Here is a 19544-nt window from a genome sequence, read left to right as displayed (position 1 = left end):
ATAATCAAACAAATAAAAGACATGCCTTTGTCGGCGAGAACTGTTCATCTTCCTACCCGCATGATGGAAAATCTAATTGAATTACGTTCAACATCATAATGTTGTTTAAAAGAATTCAGAGAATTTATTGTACTCTAAAATTGTTACGTCTACATAAATGCACAAATACACATGTATTTAGTTTTTTTGAAATATTGCTTGGCTCTTTTGAAATTACGTTTGAAAATATTCGGCATTTATGGCTCTCTCAGTCGAAAAGGTCTAGCGTCTCAAAGCCTGGCGTGTCCAAGCATTCATAGCAACGTTGCGTTCTTTATCCTGCTACCATTGTGATGCTCTATTCACCAGGTGCTGGATTCTTGGCCCATAAATCGGGAACATGATCTCAAAAGAGGATGTAAGTGAGAATTTGTAGCGATGTTATGAAACAGTAGGGGGGAAAAAAATTAGTTTGATGCCGGGGACATCAAACTCCTGTTGTTTTTGACGTTACATGTTTATTACATATAAAAGAGAGATGGCGTTAGATTAATGGATTGCTATTGTTCACTTGTAACCGCATTTAAATCCAGCTGGCGTCGCACAGTTTGAGAGGCCGGCGCAATCCTCTCGCTCGCTTCATAACGCGGGCATTAATTATGTATGCCTAATTTATTGGTTTACAGTATCAATGCGCTCGTCTCTCAGTGATTACTGTTTAATTGGTGATTAGATAGCTGCGAGCGGCAGGCCGCGCTGGCTGTCATATTTCGTTTTAAAATCATCTTTTGTGCGCGCGCAGATGTAAACAGCCCGCAATACCTGCATTAAAGATAGAGATGCTCATTAATTAGTGGAGGGCAAGGGGGGGGGGGGGGAGATTAGCAGGCCTTGTAAACAAACTCAAATGAGTCTGCTACTGCGGGCTTGAGCCCACAAAGCTGCCATCTTGCCTCCCGACAACAAATGCAGCTTTGCTTTAGTTGTTACCGAGTAATTCCCTGCTCCATTAAAAACAGCCACGTGTTTCATGAACATGCTTTTCATACGTGCGACGGTATGAATTATAACTTATGCAAAGACGTTTTTCCGTTGCTCAAGTGCGGAGTGGAGAGGACATTTGCGGCGTGGAGGCAGTCGCCATTCACATGATTACTTGCGCCGACGACGCCGGAAGCCATTTGAAGGTGTTTTGTAATATTATTGCTGTCGTCGTCATCTCACGAAGGTGCCTCCTCCGCGCTATACCACTCAAAAACGTTTAAATGCCATATTGGAAATCAGCCGGCGCTGACGCGTTCGATTGGAGACGTTTACGTTCAAGTGGTGGGTGTGAACCAATCTAGTTGCCCCTGGTAACTGCATGTTTAAGATCATTAACTACATCATCCACATGTACAGTAATCCCGAGCAAGTATCTATTTTCACGGAGGCAAATGTGGCAGCCTGTGTTATTAAAACAACAGAAAGGGGCTATTTTATTGTTTGCCGTGTGTTCCCAAATATTTGATCGAGTCCATTAGGAAACGAGTAACTTCAAAGGCTGCCAAAACCAGCTGGCTCTCGTGCCGATTCATTCCAATGCACCCCCCCCCCTCCCCCTTTCCCTTCACCAGCTGGGAGTGGGAGTGTGGCCCCAGTCCTCCAGCAGTTTGGCATCGCTGTTGTTGCTACAGGACCTACAGCAACACACACAAAACCAAGAGGCCTTGTGGCGTTCCACCCCCACACTCAAACTTTAGCTACCACTGAAAGTCGACGGTAAAAAAAGGTAGCAAATTGAGCCCCCCCCCCCCCCCCCCAAACGCTGACAGCTACTCACTTGAATTGCGGTAAATGCTAGAATATCCTCGTTCTCTGCTGTTGACATTTTAGTCTCGTTCTTTAAAGATCATTTTCGTTTTGTGTTTCTAAATCTATTCAATGTGTTTGAAGTTAGGTGCTGAAAAACTGAGAACACTTCTTCTTTTCCTTTCGGTTTGTCCCATTAGGGATCGCCACAGCATGTCATCTTTTTCCATCTAAGCTTATCTCGTGCGTCTTCCTCTCTAACACCTACAGTCCTCATGTCTTCCCTCACAACATCCATCAACCTTTTCTTTGGTCTTCCTCTCGCTCTTTTGCCTGGCAGCTCCATCCTCAGCACCCCTTCTACCAACATACTCACTCTCTCGTCTCTGAACATGTCCAAACCATCTAAGTCTGCTCTCTCGAACCTTGCCTCCAAAATATCCAACTTTGGCTGTCCCTCTAATGAGCTCATTTCTAATCCTATCCAACCTGCTAACTCCGAGCAAGAACCTCAACATCTTCATTTCTGCTACCTCCAGTTCTGCTTCCTGTTGTTTCTTCAGTGCCACCATCTCTAATCCGTACATCATGGCCAGCCTCACCGCTGTTTTATCAACTTTGCCCTTCTTCCTAGCGGAGACTCTTCTGTCACATAGAACACCAGACCCCTTCCGCCAACTGTTCCACCCCGCTTGGACCCGTTTCTCCTCCTTTCACTGCAGATCACAATATCGTCTGCGAACATCATAGACCAAGGGGATTCCGGTCTAACCTCATCTGTCAGCCTATCCATTACTACCGCAAACAGGAAGGGGCTCAGCGCGGATCCCTGAGGCAGTCCCACCTCCACCTTAAATTCTTCTGACACACCAACGGCACACCTCACTGCTGTTCTGCTCCCCTCATACATGTCCTGTACTATTCTAACATTTCTCCACCACACCAGACTTGTGCATGCAATACCACACTTTCTCTCTTGGTACTCTGTCATAGGCTTTCTCTAGGTCTACAAAGACACAATGTAGCTCCTTCTGACCTTCTCTGTACTTTTCCACGAGCATCCTCAAGAGAAATAATGCATCTGTGGTACTCTTTCTAGGCATGAAACGCTACATTACTGATTTTTTAAGATGTAGCTAAAAACTCTTTTACACCATCTCAGATGGGCAGATTTTTTTGGGGGGTGGTTTGGTGAAAATCATGCCCAAATACTCATTTGATCTGTATATTATCCCAAACCCTTGACATTTGTTTTTTGTGCCTCTTCCCTCGTCCTCGCAAATGACAAACACGTATTGAACCCGGCGACGACGTCGCGGAAAGGGCGGTGACAGTTTGACGAGCGGGCGACGCTCATCTATCATCGGGCGTCGTCTTTAACGGCGTGCCGGGGACGCTGATGAGCCGCATAACGCCGCGTGATCCCCTCTGGGACGAGCAGTTCAAGGACAACTTAGCATGCCTTTCATGCATTGTAACTCTCGTAGGATGGATCACAGCACTCTGGCTGAGAAACAAACGAGTAGGAGGTAACATTGCAAGGAGCGTGCGTGTGTGTGTGTGTGTGTGTGTGTGTTTGTGTGTTATTAACAGATTTGGATCAAAGTTTCAGCTCCCCAGTGCAAGGAACTGGTAATGCAAACAAGTGCCGATTCATGACTAAATTGTGAACGATGGACTTTTTTTTTTTTTTTTTTCGAGTGAGTGGGAGGAATATTGTGAATTCTTAAAGGGTTAAAGCAGAGGTCCTCAATTGGTGCCTTTCCATAGGAATCCAGGTCCATTATTATATTTTATCATTTTGCTGTGCAATTTTTGATAACGTATGGCGATCTGATTTTAATCTGAAGATTAAAAGACAACAATTCGAGAATCACGTAGGACGGGGGCACTGCACATGGTGTGCATATTTCGCCCTTAGTGCTGAGCAATCTAACAGGAAGCGACTTTTCTCGCTGGTTTGGACGTAAAGTAGGCTGCAGTTTCGTGAGTGGTTTGAAATAAAGTTCTGGCTTTTCTCTTCTTGTAAAGAAGGAGAAGCAGATAAGCAAACTGGTAAAAGAAGGACGTGTCCAACCAGTTCTTATAGCGGGATCTGGGGGAGTTTAGGATGATCCATGAACATCTCCGTGAAGACCACGTCAAGGTGGACTTCAGACAGAGCATGGAACTCTTTTACTGATATTTTAAAAATAACGTAGTCACACGTAACTAGTCGTACAATTCAACTTTTAACCAAAGACACTATCCTGAAAGTAAACCAAATTTGAGCATTTTTTTGGCTTCAAACAATCACGTCATCAACCCATCGTTATGGCTGTGCTCATGATTGCGCCATACACAGGAAGTCCGTGAACTTTTTTTCCGGATGTGACGTTCCACATTTTGCGGGTTATTCCTTGATTCTATCCACTTATATTGTCGAATTTTAGGTAGGGGCGACACGGTGGCTCAGGTGGTAAAGTGTTGGCCTCACAGTTCTGAGGTCTCCGGTTCTATCCCAGACCCGCCTGTCTAGAGTTTGCATGTTCTCCCCGTGCCTGCGTGACATGCATTAGTTGGAGACTCTAAATTGCCCGTAGGTGGGACTGTGAGTGCGGCTGTTTTCTCCAGTTGCCCTGCGATTGCCTGGCAACCGGCTCAGGGTGTACCCCGCCTCTCCCTCGTTGACAGCTGGGATAGGCTCCAGCACTCCCCGCGACCCTTGTGAGGATAAGCGGCAAAGAAAATGGATGGATGGAATTTTAAGTAGGCATGGGGCTGCCCAAGAGTACCGTATTTTCCGCACTATAAGGCGGAAGCCACGAGCCTTTAATTCTCTCAAAAGCCGACGGTGCGCCTTATAATCCAGTGCGCCTTATATGTGGATCATTATTGAGCTTTTAGTGCAGCTCCATCTAATGGATGCATAACGTAACCCAAGCCTCTACTGTAGCATCTCTTCTACCCTCCTTATAATGCAGTGCGCCTTATATATGAAAGGTTTTGAAATTGGCCATTCATTAAGGGTGCGTCTTATAATGCGGTGCGGAAAATACGGCACTTTCCAGTGCTTTTTTGTGACTCGAACTCCTGTACTGGTTGGAACCTTTCTACGATTTTCTAATCAAGAGCTTCACCTCCATACCCGTGACCCATTTGCGAAAACAGCCCCAGCGACAAAAGGCCTCAAAGTAGAAGTTAGACATTGACTTTGGGAGGCTCGCTCTGGCGGCGACGTGTTCAAGGTTGGCATCGCAAAGGGCCGCGTGCCACTCACCTTGGTGGAATCAATGACTCCGTGTTAAAAGGAGGCGCCGCTGCTCGCCTTCCTTCGCGGAGTCCTCTGCGGAAAGCGACACCCGTCCAGCCATCCTCGGCGGCGGAACAGCCGGGATTAACGGAGCGATGCATCGTAGCTGTGGCGACCACTGATCTGCGGCCGACTTATTTATTGACTCGTCAGACCTATCGATTGTCTCAGGTGATGAAAGTCCAGACACACACACAGGGAGTTATGCAAAGTAATAAAAAAAATGGATGGGCCATGTTCCTCTCGTTTCATCAAAGGGGCATTTAGGAACCTTTTTTTTTTTTTTCATGTGCAAACATTTTGGAAGCAGGAGTAAGTGCCAAATTATGAAGATAGTAGTAAAGGTACTACAAATTTGAAATCAACACATTTGAATTTTTTTCTATGGAAGGAGTCATGACTGGACCATTTAATCTGTGAGGAAAATGTATTAGAATTGAATCACATTTGTGGAAAAAAAAAAAAAAACATTTTTTTTTCTACAGTCATTTTACGAGACAATGTAATTTACGGGAGTCTTCGTACAATCTGAAAAACAATACAAGCTGAAGTTTTACTTTATTATGACTACTTTTGTAAAATAATCAGTGTTCTAATTTATTTATTTTTTGTACTCAGAAGTATGTTAATTCTCCCACTGGTCCAAGGACATGGTCATTAACTTTGGTAGTGGAAAGATTCTGTGGAAAAAAAAAAAAAAAAAATGCTTAAATCGCAAAGCCCAAATTTCAGGGACGCGCAGGAGGTTAACATCTATGATGTACAACTTGGAGTTGATCCAAATGAGGATTAATGGGACTGGTTGCAGGTCATAGTTTATGTTCTAGTTTATCCACCTTTCTGCTCACCAGATAAGGCTTCTTTTGACAAAAATCTATGAGTGAAAATCTGTTTTGGCTTCGATTGATGGGTAGTAACAAGTACTGTATAGTGTTTTGTTTTTTTTTTTGTATTTTTTTCCTTGACGGAAAACACTCCCTGACATTGCCAGTGTTCCGGCAACAGCAGCTTATTTAACAAGCCATTAATCTCTAACGACAGAGGAGAGCGAAGCAGCAGATGTTTGTTAACAAACGTTCGCGGAGACCTTCGGTGGCGTTCTCCAACGTACCGCAACGACAAGAGGGTCACGAGGTGGCGTGTTGCAGAGTTTCGCAAATTTGCTGCTTTTTTTTTTCGTCGTCTTTTTTTTTTTTTGACGTCGTAAAAATACTTGCACGCCCTTGAATATGAATAAGTAGATGTGAAAGAAATGTCGCTGCTTATTTTATTAAGCAGCGCATGACTTGAGGCATTCATACAAAATGAATGACGTGTGGCCTTTTGACAACGGATGGTTACTTTTCATATACAAAACGAGTCGGTTATGAAAATCCAAACACAACAAAGATATATATATATATATATATATATATATATATATATATATATATATATATATAAAACAAGCTCAGAGTTTGGAAATGACGCTTCATTGCATAAGAACGATTTCACGAGCCAAATTATCACAATTCCGTACAGTTGGGATCCTGATGGCTGTAGTTACCTTAAGCAGGATACACATACATATTTAAATTCGGACACGTTCGAGCACTTGAGCAATATTAGAGGTGTAGCGCATCATTTTGCAAAATACACTCCGTTCAAAACATAAAGGTATTGTAATTGTTGTTCGATATTTCAGTCGCTGACATTTGAAAATGTACAGGTGTGGTCAGTCATGCCGGAGAGAAAGTTGCGGGTGTGATTAGGGATGGAATCTCAAGACCTTAAAATAATTTACTGGATTAATATGATATAACTGTAGATTAAAAATAAAATAAACAAATACATAACTAAAATACAAAACAAAAATTTCAACCTCAGAAATGATCATTTCCAATTTCAACTGATATTAGCAGAACATGATATGAAATGGTATTGAAAATTTTTCATCAATAAAAATTCTTGATCTGACAAACTTTATCTGAAGAAACGTTAAATGCACTGGCCTGTCAAGGAAGAAACACGAACGGTCTATAACCGCATTGTTTTGAGAATGCTGACATAATCGGCGTTAGTGGCAACAAGATAGTGATATATTGTAGCAAACATTCCTGTCGGCAATCGTGATGTATTGTTATAATCGAGCGTCATTTACGGCGCTATCTATTGTCAATCCATCGATGAAAGCTAGCAGTAGATGATTTATATCTTCCTAAATCATGTAGAGGGGAAAAGTTTTCAACTTCAAGATAACGCTTACCACGGGGGAAAATGACCGTTGAAACTTGGATCAAGTCAAAGTAAACCACAGTCTCAAACTTATTGTAGTTAGCGAGGTTTGGGGTGCACGCGCGCATCCCCGCGACTGCTGTAAATGGGAGGCCGGCTTGCTAGAACACGATAAGGTGGATGATAGTCGAACATTTAATTCATCGTCACACGATCAACCAAATCTGTCTCTCGATCGACGCATTGTGCACCCCTGGTGTAACTGAATTTCCTTTGACATGGCTCACGATGTTGATGACTTTCGACGTAAACTTCCGGACATGCTCAGTACGGTTAACTTGCATTTCCTGTTTTCCCTGTGAAGACTGATTGTTTAGGAGCAGACTTGTGTAGTTAACATTTATGAAATAAACACGTAAATTAATGTCAAAACTGCACAAAATAAGCGACGTCCTTGAAGATTTTTTTTTTTTTTGTACTCGTGACATATTTTACGCGTTTGATTTTTCGTGCTCAACTGTGGAGATTTGCAAGCGTGAAGGCGCGCGGGCGTGGTAGCGCCCGTCAAATGTGAGTGACTATTTATTCAAGCGAGTCACCTGGAGCGGAAACGGGACCGTTGAACCGTTCTGTCACCAGCCAGTGCCGTGCAGGCAGGGGAGGGCCTTAAGTGAACTGAGTGATCCTTTCAGTGAATTACTGCACTGAGGAATTGAGGAGTTATTCGTTTGTTTGTGATCTGCTAAGGCGAGATGTACTAGTACGATGAGTTATTGGTTTGCCACTTCCCGCAGAGTGTACTCATGAGTGATTTGAACCCAAAGTCCTGATGTCCTCACGGGGCTCGCTTTCACAAACAGCTGTTTCTTCAAGATAACAGCTCATTTTGAGTTAGCCAAGCAGAAGGAGACAAGCGCACATATTTCAAATAAACATAAATGAACAATAAATGGATGTACGTGCACACATCATTCCCTCTCGGTAATGTGATAAAGCCTTTTTTTTTAATTCGATGATGAAAATACATTAAACTTATATAGCATTTCTTAACACTCAGACGCTTTCCGCTCATCAAGTGAAAATAACAGTAAGGTGAGTGCCCGGGCGGGCAGATGCTGCGCCACCGGAACGCAGAAAAGGCGAGATCCGAGCTGGACGTAAGCAGACGCGGATGGATGGTCGGTAGGTGAGCTCGCTGCGCGCGTGTTCACGACTCACAAAGAATCTTTTTATAGAAGTGATTCAGTACACTCAAAAGAACTGCCGTGCCCATCACAAGTGGAATCGTATTTAGGACTGAAATATCCCTGCAGTATCGGTGTCCTCTATACTACTCACAAAAGATAGGCGGCATATTTTCAACAAAGCTGGGGCCTGCTATGAAGTCCCAGCTACCGTGTAGTACAATTAGCAATTAGCATTTTAGCGCACGATGCTACGATGGCAACGCATCTTCGGTCATCAGTATGCTAATGTCAACCACGCGGGGAGACTCCAATTATCGGCTAATGCACGTGATACGTCAGGGCACTTATTCAATATGGGCGCCGCTAATGAGTGCGGCGCTGCGAGAAAAAGCGAGCCGCGTTAGTGCATTGGTAAACAACAAGGTCATCGCTTGTGCGGAAGAAGTGTTCATCATAAAACTAATAACGTTATCTTTTTCTATCAAAGCATCATGTGAGAGGATACACATCCTCCACGGAAACTGCTGTTCTTGGATGCTACATAGTTAAAGTAGAAATCAATAAAATTAGCAACGGAATAGTTGTCCCTAGCCAACAGAGGGCCAACAAGGCTTTCTGTGCTAACCTAAACACTGACAGGAACATTAACCTACATTTACATCCTAGATTCTTGAAATTGTATTAATGTTTCACCACCCTTCGATTATCTTCTCCACTTTTTTGCAATCTCAATCTAAACTGTCGAGGGTTTTCTGAATCAGTGGTGCTAGCATAATCTAAAGTAGCAATGGGATGTTTTCTGATACAAATCAATCCATCCATCCATTATCTGAGCCACTTATCCTCACAAGAGTCGCAGGATCTTTGACGAATCATATTTTTAATTTAGCCTCACATGGCAAACTGAAAGTAATTGGCTTAGTAGAGTAAGAATATCACTCATGAGAAGGATTTACGAGAGCGCCACCTATCATTGCTTGACAAGTTCAAGGTAGCATTTTTATATTTACTAGAACGGTCTTGAAATGAATGTTTGTGAACAGTGAACAGCTGCACGAGATAGCATGTTTACAATGAGTGAAATTACGATGGACTTGCAACTAAGGAAGCTCGCTACCTAGCTAGCATCACTAGCATCAGTTTGTTTCCACTCAGACATTACTTGAAACTTAAAGCAATGAAGTGCTTCCTCATTTTCTGGGAAATTTGTACTTTTAATTCTCCAATTTCACTGTCTTTAGAACAATTGATTTCACGTTAACCAATAAACCTACAGGTTGCATTTGATGGGGAAAAAGTTGAGATTTGCCCCAACATGTCAACAATATGTAAGAGTGATGTTTTTGCCCATGGTTAGCATATGATCAGAATCTGACACCTGCCCATGCCGAGTGAAGAAATACTGCAGTTACGATAAGTTTAAGTTTCAATAAATACGCTTCAAGTGGATTTTTTTTTTCTTTTCAGCAATATCCTATTTGAAATTACCCATAAGATGTTACATATAATTTAAAATGAGGAGAACAACAAGGCAACAAATGACTCTCGACTTTTGGACCAGAATAGACATGGGCATGTTTCAAAATCAATATGCTTCTTTTGCTTATATATGGACATGAACAGTAATCCCTGAAGGTGATAAAAGGAACATTTAACTTATCGAGATTTTCCTTCAGCTGGTGGACGGCTAGTACTACTCTATCACTTGGCTTCTTGGATTTTTTTTTTTTATGATAACGTGAGAATTGGGACTCACTGAAAAGAACTGCAAGGTCCAATTTTGTAGCCTTGTCACTTTTGTGGTCAGCAGTAATCATTTTATTAAAACACTTTTTAGCAGGTTCAGCCAGTGTCACCATCATGTCATAACTTCACATAATTCTGTGAGTTATTATAAGGAAAAAAAAAATCTGCATTACCCTTTGAAAGCAAACAAAAAAAAAAAACAATCATCTCATTTCACAAATATAAATATATTTTATGTTTTGGTATGTACAATATTCAATTTCCATCATCAGCATTACAGTAGATATGAAAGGCGAAAGGGCGTGAGGGGGGGGGCAAGAGAGAGAGAGAGTGAGAGAGCTAGCGCAAATGGACAGTGCCATGATTGTGTCCAAGCGTGTCGTCTGAAGACGGAACAGAACCTAATTGTTTTTTTGTTTTTGTTTTGACGAGTTCAGAGAAGGCTGGTGGTGGCTGGTCCTGCTAGACCAGAGAGCCCCGAGATATGCTCTCCTCCTGCTGCTCCCATTCAAAGTTCTGCCCCGTCATTTGGTAGAACATCATGTTAAAGGGCCTGTAGAATTTGTGCAGCCGCCGGATCACATCCGGCTCTATTTTGGGGTGAGTTCTTCCTTTGGACTTGCCCAGGCACCGGGGAGTGCTGCTGTCCTCGGGCTTCTTCAGACAAGGGAAGCCTTTCGTCTTGTTGAAGTAAAAGTGTTTGTCCGTGACGATTCTCTTGAGGCCCAAGAAGTCCTGGACTTTGGCCATCTCGCCTGCAGGGTCCACGATGAGTCTTTCGCCGCTGACAAAGTGCATTTGGGAAAGCGGGAAGTACTGCATCCAGCTCTCCAGGTGCAGTGCGTATATTCCGATGCGTAAAGCGCTCCACGAGGCGTCTATAAGACCCAGGGTTCGGTTTTTGAAGGCAAGAACCTCGAAGGTCGGGATCTCGGGCTTCTTGGACAGAGTCTGAGTGTAGTCCGATATGGCTCTGGTGACGGGATTACGCACCACGATAATGAGCTTGATGTCCCTGGCCATAGTGTGGATGCGCTTGGGGGCTTGGTTGGTCACAAAGTAACTGGGGGTCTTCTCCATGGTGATCTGCCCCTCCAGCGTTGAAGGCATCAAGTCCCTGGGAAGGAAACGCACAAAAAGACTTTTCAGTACTCAGCCTGAAACTGATTGATGGATTCATGGCGTGTTGTCAAATTTCACCCCAATGCTCAATATGAAATTTGCATTCTTTGCTAGTAAGTGTATTAATTTTCTTGTGTTTGTGCTTCAAGCTTGCCAGGATTTGATTTTTAAAAATGGCAGGTGCAATGGTTACCTTACTGTGTCTTTTTAAGCGGGGGTCCTTGAGACATTTTTGTGGGTTCACCAATGCCTTTGTTGCTAAGTAAGGGAAACTGTCTTTGGAGTCAAGGAAATTTTTGAAGCGCATTTGGAAATGGCTAAAATTATTCTCCCATGGATGCTTAAAAACTTGTTTTGAGAATTAGTGTCTCTTTTTAAATATGAAGACTTGTTTGTTGGTGTACTCATGATAACCATGCTTACCAAATTCCGTGTTGTTATTCTGGGACTAGATCTTTCTGGAAAAAGGCCAAAATCCCTCTAAAATGTATGTCCCCCCCCCCAAAAAAAAAAAAGACGACTTCCTGTATTTTTTTAAGGAGAATTTCTTGATTATTTTTGTGAGTCTTCTCTTGACTAACATAACCACCAAATTTCATATGGCTGGGTGAAACTTGCTTTCTGGGCGAGTTTGTTTGGGGATGACCAAAATAGGATCAAATAAAATAAATGTGATTATATTGGGCTGTACGGTGGATCAGTTGGGAAGGCGTTGGCCTCACATTTCTGAGGACATGGGTTCGATCCCGGCCCCGCCTGTGTAGAGTTTACATGTTCTCCACGTGCCTGCGTGGGTTTCCTCCGGGCACTCCGGTTTCCTCCCACATCCCAAAAACATGCATTAGTTGGAGACTCTAAATTGCCCGGAGGTGTGATTGTGAGTGCGACTGTTTGTCTCTATGTGCCCTGCGATTGGCTGGCAACCAGTTCAGGGTGTCCCCCGCCTCTTGCCCGGTAAGAACTGGCATAGGCTCCGGCGCTCCCCGCGACCCTTGTGAGGATAAGTGGCTACGGAAATGGATGGATGTTATTAAATTGTTGCTTTATTTTAAAATGGGAGACATCTGTGTCTTTTGGGGCATTTTCTTGGTCTACTCATAATAAAGTTAAACTGTTTTTGAGGTTAACTTTTTAGATGACGGTTGGAACGAGCAAGAATTATTTTACAGTCGTCATTTCAAAACAAAATGCCAGACTTCCTGCGTCTTTTTAAGCATGGGTTCTTGACTTTTTGTTGTTGTCCTCATGATAGCCGCGTCTACCGAATTTCACGCGCACAGGTCAAACTGGCTTCAGTGGTCGAATTTTCGAGTCTGCCGATTTTCCTCCCTCCGACCCTACCTCAGAATTAAAAAGACAAACAAAGCAATTTCAACTATTAACACCGGGTATTATGGTGTGATGAGCAACACATCGTAGCGGCAGAAATAATTACATCCACGAAGTAACGTGCCGGAGATAAAAGACAGATAAAAGACGAGAAGATGAAACGGCAGTCGAGCGAGCATGCTCATTGCTTAATTGACTCCATCTGTGTTACTCCAGGAGCTGTTTTGGAACTTTTATAATGAGTCGGCTGCATATCATTAATAGCGGGGCTCCCGGGGTATTGTTTTGTCATACATTTATTATGCATATTATGCTTACATTCTGCGCAGGCAGCTTTGTTCACTCTTCCTTCCCCTCATTTCTTTCCAACGGGTGCGGGAAAGTCTTCGGTTTTGTCATTGACGGCGTACGTGATTCATTTGGAGATTCAAGGTGATTATTTGCGTACAATAGGAAGGTCCCTCACTTGAGGAATACATCCCGCGGAAAGCCATTTGCAACGGCCTTCAATATTCATCTCACCCTGGTGGCGAATGCGGCAGTCACGGTGGCACTGCTGCTTCTATTTTGGTATCGCTAATAATAAAGCATAGCTATAGCCTGCGGCGAAAAGCTTATCAAATGTTTACACTGACGCTCATTCCAATCCGAGCTCCTTTCTGTGATTCCGCCGTCAAATTGATCCATTAAATCCTCTACGACTCTTATTTAAGTGATCACAAACGTAAGCGCGCGCAAAGCTTTCTTGCAAAGCACAATTCAGAACGCCGCTTTCCCTCCCTCGCAAGTCGTGTTTGCTCGCTAAATGAGCGCGTAAACGAGCAGAGCAAAGTGCAATTATGGTGTCTGTTACTGGCACGGAAATGAAGAAAAGTCTCCGTAATTCTCTTTTATAAAAGCAGCTTTCCTCCGTTCCTCTTTTCCGCGCTTGCTTGTGCGACCACCGCGGCAAACGCCCCCCCCCCCCCCCCCCGCCTCGTCTCAGGCCTACACTTGTAACGATATTGTCGCATCAATCATTTGGACTGTGGACGTATTCTAAATGAAGTCTCCTCTGCTGAAAGAATCCAATTTAGCCCGCAAAACATAAGATGCGGTTATGCGCCTATCGACCACTCGCTCGCGTGCATACGTTGCCCGCACACGTGGTCCTTGTTTTCCAGGCTGAAAATCCGGCAAGTGGCCTAGTAATTGGATCTCAAGTAACAGTATTGCCTTCGTGATGGGTAATTTCCCCCTGGGTTGTGTTTATCTCTCGACGGTACGGTACCGCGCATACTCCCCGGCCCGTGTTAGGGAAATTAAACATATCTGCAGACTGCCGAGTGGCTGGAGAGAATATTCGGTTTCATTAGGTGCCCTCGCTTTCCACTAGTAATGAATGGCTAAAGCGTTCATTCCCTACTTCCAACCTTTTTCAAGGAGAGCTCTTCTCCCGCCATTCCCGAAGTTCAGTTAGGTGGTGCACCAAGGCCATAAAAAGAAGCTTATATGGAATCACCTTGGAACAAGCAATTTCCTACTCAATGGACACGACGTCGTCGCTAATGTGCCGTGCGTCTCGCAAAGCATGTCCAATCGTTCAAGGTGAACTTTTTTTGGAGGCATAAAAAGCTATTGTCCTCATCCAGCGCAACACTAAACATCATACATTTAATTATAGGACGATGCGAGCCCAAACACTTGCCTCGCTCTGTGTTTTCATGGTGCACCACATTTATTATCATGGATCACGTGTGTTTGAAATGTCAAGCGGTGACGGAAATCAGAAAGCCGATAAACAAAGCTTAACTCTTTGGTGCGTGGCAAATGGCCATCGAGTGGAACCGCGGTATAAACGACGGCAAAGTCTCACCTCCTCGTTTTGGTTAATTTTTATTTCCGTCGTCGCGTTAGCCGCCGAGCTCGACGAGGGTCATTCAGGTGGGTAGGTGACGAAAACGACGGCGCTAAACGAGCCTTCCTCGCCATCTGCTGTTTACTGTTCAGGATATATAGCTCGTAAAAAATGTTGACATAAACTAAAAGGGTGTTGATGGAATAGATTGTGACCGTTTTGCGCACTGCAAGGAGCTGATTCAGAAATTACTCTTTGCAAAGACAAAGATCAGAAATCGGTGTTCATTTACGGCAACAGTTTGATCCCACTGGCCCGCCAGCATTTTTTTCATTTTTTTTCTATATACTGCACTGGCTGGTCCTTGGTCTATGACAGAGTTTCATTCCTCTGACAGCTCAATAATCCAAATTATACACTTTGAAATGCGCTATTCAATGATAACACAGTAATAGTAAATGGAAAACACTTTAAAGGCATAAATATTAAAAAACAAAAAAATTCAATTGCGTGGGGGGGGGGCCTCATTCATTTTCAAGTTCAGCTTGATTAAAACTAACCTTGAAAACTCCGGAAAAACATTTTTGGGCCGTGATGAGGACTCGGAAAATAAATAAATAAATAAATAAAATTGCAATCATTCTTATGCACAAAAAAAAAAACAATTATAGACGAACACAATCAAGTTTAATTTTGTCAGATTTTTTTTTTTTAAACAATATATTATTGTGGTTTTAAGTGGTGTAAATTTGCATTGCTCATCTTGTCATTTGTTGTCTTTTGACCCTCCCATGTTGCCAATATAAAATACTATGTCTGTACAGTTAAAACCATGTATGTCCATTATTGAAATCCAAAATGAAATATGAAAGGAAAAAAAACAGTTACCATTCAACATCATATTCAATAAAACTAGAGTGCTATTTTACCAAACACAGTATTGGTCCCATATTTGTTTTGTCATCAATTTTGTTTCCTGAGAGTAAAGTCTTTACAAACTTTGTAAAATTTGTTTCCCCATACCTCAAACCGGCTCTCATTATATCGCGCAGGGAGATCCACTTGAGATTCTTTATGAGTGCAGCCTTTAAATGCTGTAGACCCGGCATCCCAGAATCATTTCTGGCTCTGCGCAATCCAGGGAATAATTTTTGGGCTCAACGAGGTGAGAGCTAATTTACATTTGTCGAAATTGCTCATCGGTCGGAGCTTTTTTTTGCGGCGGGGGAAAAAAAGTTTTTCCTCCCGAGAAGCTCAGCTGTCTCCAACAATTAGGGAAGATTAAATAGAAACCTCTACCCCCCCCCCCCCCCCCCACTCCTTTTCCACGTCATACCCGTTTGGGTTGATCTGCATCGACACACCACGCGTCCTCTACGTCAAATACAATCAATTATCCCAAAGAAGTCTCGTCATAACTGTTAGCGCGTTCCCCGAGAGTAAAACCTGAGAGATATTGGCGCTTACGAGACTGACTGCAATCCTAACGATTCCTTTCAAAAACTAAAGCGTGGTTTTTGGGGTGAATAATGGAAATTTGTTTTTTCCTCACGTTGTAGTTTTCGGTGTTATTGTCTGGAAAGGTCCCGTCACACCATGACGTTCTGGTCAGCGTTCTATAGCGTTTGAGGAAACGTTGGTAGTCGCCCATGGTCGCCGGGATAGCGCCAGAAGAGTGTTGTTTGAACGCCAGTGAACGTCAACGATCGCTGGGAATCGGCGGAGAACGCCGGTTCGGAAAAAAGTTTCGAACATGCACAAAAGTTCTCACCGAGACCGCCGTTCATCAACGTTTAATTTTAAACGCTACAGAACGTTCGTGGAACGTGTTACTAACGTTTGCCGAGCGTTGCAAGCGTTTGGCTATTGTTAGTCAGTCGTTACTCTAGGGTTACTTTGTTGTTACTTATCGCTTGTTACCGTCGGACCGTCATCACTGGGGTTTTCATGGTGTTTAGGGTCTCCAGGGGGTGTCACGTGGTGCGTTACTTCTCGGACGTGCTCTTCCTCCTGGTGTTCTTTTTCCTCCAAAGACATTGCTAGTGAAAGAGGCTTTGCACTCTTACTTGCAGCGCTAGTTGAAGTCCGCACCCCACTTTTTTTTTTTCGTCTAGGCGGCTTGATGGTGACTGTTCAAACTCACGAGAACAACTGAAGTGACTATGAAATTTCCAACGTTTTCGTAAAAATTACACGCCAGCAAAACGCTATTGTCGTTATTCACCCGTTAGTCACACGCTCGTCTAACGTTGACAAATCGCTCGTCGCGCGGCAGTGACACGTTAGCACACGCTAATGGTTTTTAGGGGTATCTGATTTGGTCACTGTTACACGCTTCTCGTGCGTTAGACACACGTTAATCACACGCCAGATGTGTCATCCTCATTTGAGAACGCTGAAAAATAGAACGATTGAAATGTTCAGAGAACGTTGACCAGACAGAGCCTTAAGGGAGATTTAGGACAAGAATGTTAAAGAATATGTTTTCTCAACACCGCCAGCGCAAACCAGCAATCAACAGGAGGCAAAATGAATGGTTCAGACATTGCTACCCCCTTTTATAATCGTCTATTCATCAACAGCAATCGGTCTGGAGCTGATAGATGTTTTGGTCAGTTTGCAATGAATAAGACACGGCTGCGCACTCAGCGACATGTTTGTGATAAGCACCACCACCAAGATATTGCTTCTCTGAAGCATAGAGAGCGAGAGAATGAGTGAGGGGAGGAAAAACACTCCAAATGAGTCATTCCTCAACAAGTGAATGCATTCTCGTTTGGCACAAGAGAACACGAGCCCACAGGCCAGAGTAAAGGCTTCTGCCGGGTCTGTTATGGAGTGGGAGGCATTGTTGTTGTCACAGTTTTAAGGTGCAGCTTTTTAGGTGGGAAAAAACAGTCGAGGCCGTTCGCGGCGATCAGCGCACTAATGATGCGAGGGGTCGGATCCAGATGGCTTTTGTTTTTGTTTGTTTCCAAACCTGAATGTGAACTTTCCCCCGCGTGTGTCTGCTGAGCGCGTCTTCGCTCGGAGCTTGTTCGCCGGGCATCCATGTGTTTGACTTGGCACAGCCCGAGTTACATTTGTGATTTTATTTTGTTTTTCGCCCTTGCTTATATAAATATATATAATAGCGTTCCAAACACTGGGAGGTCAGGTCCGTAAGGACCTCTTTGTAAACTCATCCAACATAAATCAGTTTTTAACACCGGTAAAATGATACTTTACACTCACATGAGTGTAACTTGTGAAGTTGTTTGCGGTCATGGTAATCCGCAAAAGTTTAATCAAGGAAACCGGACCGTTCTCGTTTGTTTAAGATGTTTCTGATTTGATCCCGCAAATCTTCTTCAGTTCTGAGTGGTTTGGCCTTTTGGATTAAAGGTGACGTCTTCAACAAACAAGAACAGTCCATTTGGCTCGATTCAACTCTGCTGATGACATGAAGTTTCGATCCTTGAGCAAGTGCCCTCGTGGCTCTTGGGGGTTTTCTGTGACCTGTTTGGGTCTCGGACGAGCATTAACGCGCTTTTCCCTTTTGCCTTCCCGCCTGTGTCACGTCGGTTTTTGTTTCCTAAGTGTACCAGCAGGTCACTTCCCTGCCATTAACAATGTTGACTCACCTATGTCGTGTCAGTTTTTCTAGTTTCCTTTGTGTCCCAGCGAGTCTGTTATGGTTCCCGTCGGTCTGAAACATTCAGTTCTCCACTTTGTTGGATGTTCCCCAACGTGTGTTTCGCAAGTTTTTTTTTTTTTCCCTCTTCTTATTCCATCTATGTCTCGGTCAAGCATTACCATTCCTTCCCTGATGTTCTCACACCCGTGTCATGCCAGTCTTGGTTTCCTAAGAGTGCCAGCCAATCAACTCACCGTCATTCTAAATGTTCTTTCGCCTTTGTGATGTCACTTCCCATTTGTTTGCTTTGTGTCCCAGTTAGTTCTTACAATTTCCTTTGAGTCTTACTCTGCCATCTCACTGTCTTCCAGGGTATTTTTTTTCACCTGTGTTGACAGTTTTGTTGTCATTTTCATTGTTGCTAATAAATAAATAATAAACCAAATGCCACATCTTATTTGGTTCCAACTTTGGTTCTACGATAATTTCTGGTTGAACAAACAGAATGTAAGAACAGGAAACTGTCATCTGTTTCCCCAAAACTTTTTCAACAATTAAAGAGAAATGTTATGTTTAAAAATGTTCAGGTTCCAAAACATTTTTAGGATTTATTGTTAAAGTTTTAAGGCGAGAGCATTGGTTTGGTAAGCCAAATGGTGTGGTGACGCCTAACGGGGCAAGTCAAAAGAAAACTTTTGGTTAAAGTTTTAAGGCGTCAGGAGTGTACGGGTTAGGGTTTCAGTGTTAAGGGATAGGTTCAAGGTTTATGAGGTCATGGTTATGTATTATGGGATGCGATATGTTCATGCTAACTCGTGAAAAACAAACTAACAAAAAGTTTTAATCCATTTGGTGCTTGCGGTGCTAAAAAAAAAAAAAAAAAAGTAAGCCTCCTGTGAGGGTGCCCTAGTGGTTTTATATAATCCCATTGCCAAAAACATGCAGTGCCCCTCCTTCAAGTCAGTAAATAATTGAATATGGCTGATTACATCTGACCAAGTCTCTGGTTAATAATCCATATTATGATTGCAAGCGGAAAAAAATTGCCGAAAGCTCATGAATGTCTGTTTACCCAGCAGGACTGTTAACGTCAAGAGCATTTGAGGATAGGAAGTGACAGCTGGTCCTGATCAAAACCTTATTTCCCCGATCGCTTCCCGCCATCCCCAGAAGACGCTTCCAACGGCGGCCAGCCAGCCAGCCAGCCAGCCAGCCAGGCAGGCAGGTACGGTACTTCTCTCAGCACAACCGCCAGACTGTAGCACCCACATCTGAGGCTTTTTGGACATGAAACGTCCGGAAATATGTGGGAGAAAAGCTGCGAGGATGTTTGCAAAGCAGTTCCACGCCGCGCCATTAGTCCTCAACAGTCGGGAAAAAAAAAAAAAAAAAGTCTATTTTTAAACATAAGTCTGCGGAGACAATGAGAGC

At 43.3% G+C, this 19544-nt stretch overlaps 2 protein-coding genes across 3 annotated transcripts in view; one reads left to right on the top strand and one right to left on the bottom strand.

Annotated features, from left to right (window-relative positions):
- hs3st2 (heparan sulfate (glucosamine) 3-O-sulfotransferase 2) overlaps window positions 1–19544 on the top strand; it is a 230524-nt gene that overhangs the window by 57358 nt on the left and 153622 nt on the right. For both annotated transcript variants that reach the window (XM_061847388.1, XM_061847387.1), the window contains exon 3: window positions 19190–19338. The gene's annotated coding sequence lies outside the window, so the exon portion shown is untranslated. The remainder of the gene's footprint in view (window positions 1–19189; window positions 19339–19544) is intronic.
- The window catches only part of hs3st4 (heparan sulfate (glucosamine) 3-O-sulfotransferase 4), a 96504-nt gene continuing 87428 nt past the window's right edge, over window positions 10469–19544 (bottom strand). Inside the window, exon 2 of the mRNA XM_061847383.1 lies at window positions 10469–11326. Within this exon, the coding sequence (XP_061703367.1) occupies window positions 10672–11326 (655 nt within the window). The 3' untranslated portion in view covers window positions 10469–10671. The remainder of the gene's footprint in view (window positions 11327–19544) is intronic.

The sequence above is a fragment of the Syngnathoides biaculeatus genome, chromosome 16, assembly GCF_019802595.1.
Source record: "Syngnathoides biaculeatus isolate LvHL_M chromosome 16, ASM1980259v1, whole genome shotgun sequence".
NCBI lineage: Eukaryota > Metazoa > Chordata > Actinopteri > Syngnathiformes > Syngnathidae > Syngnathoides > Syngnathoides biaculeatus.
The sequence above is the reverse complement of the archived record's forward strand: the minus strand, read 5'-3'. Positions and strand labels throughout refer to the sequence as shown.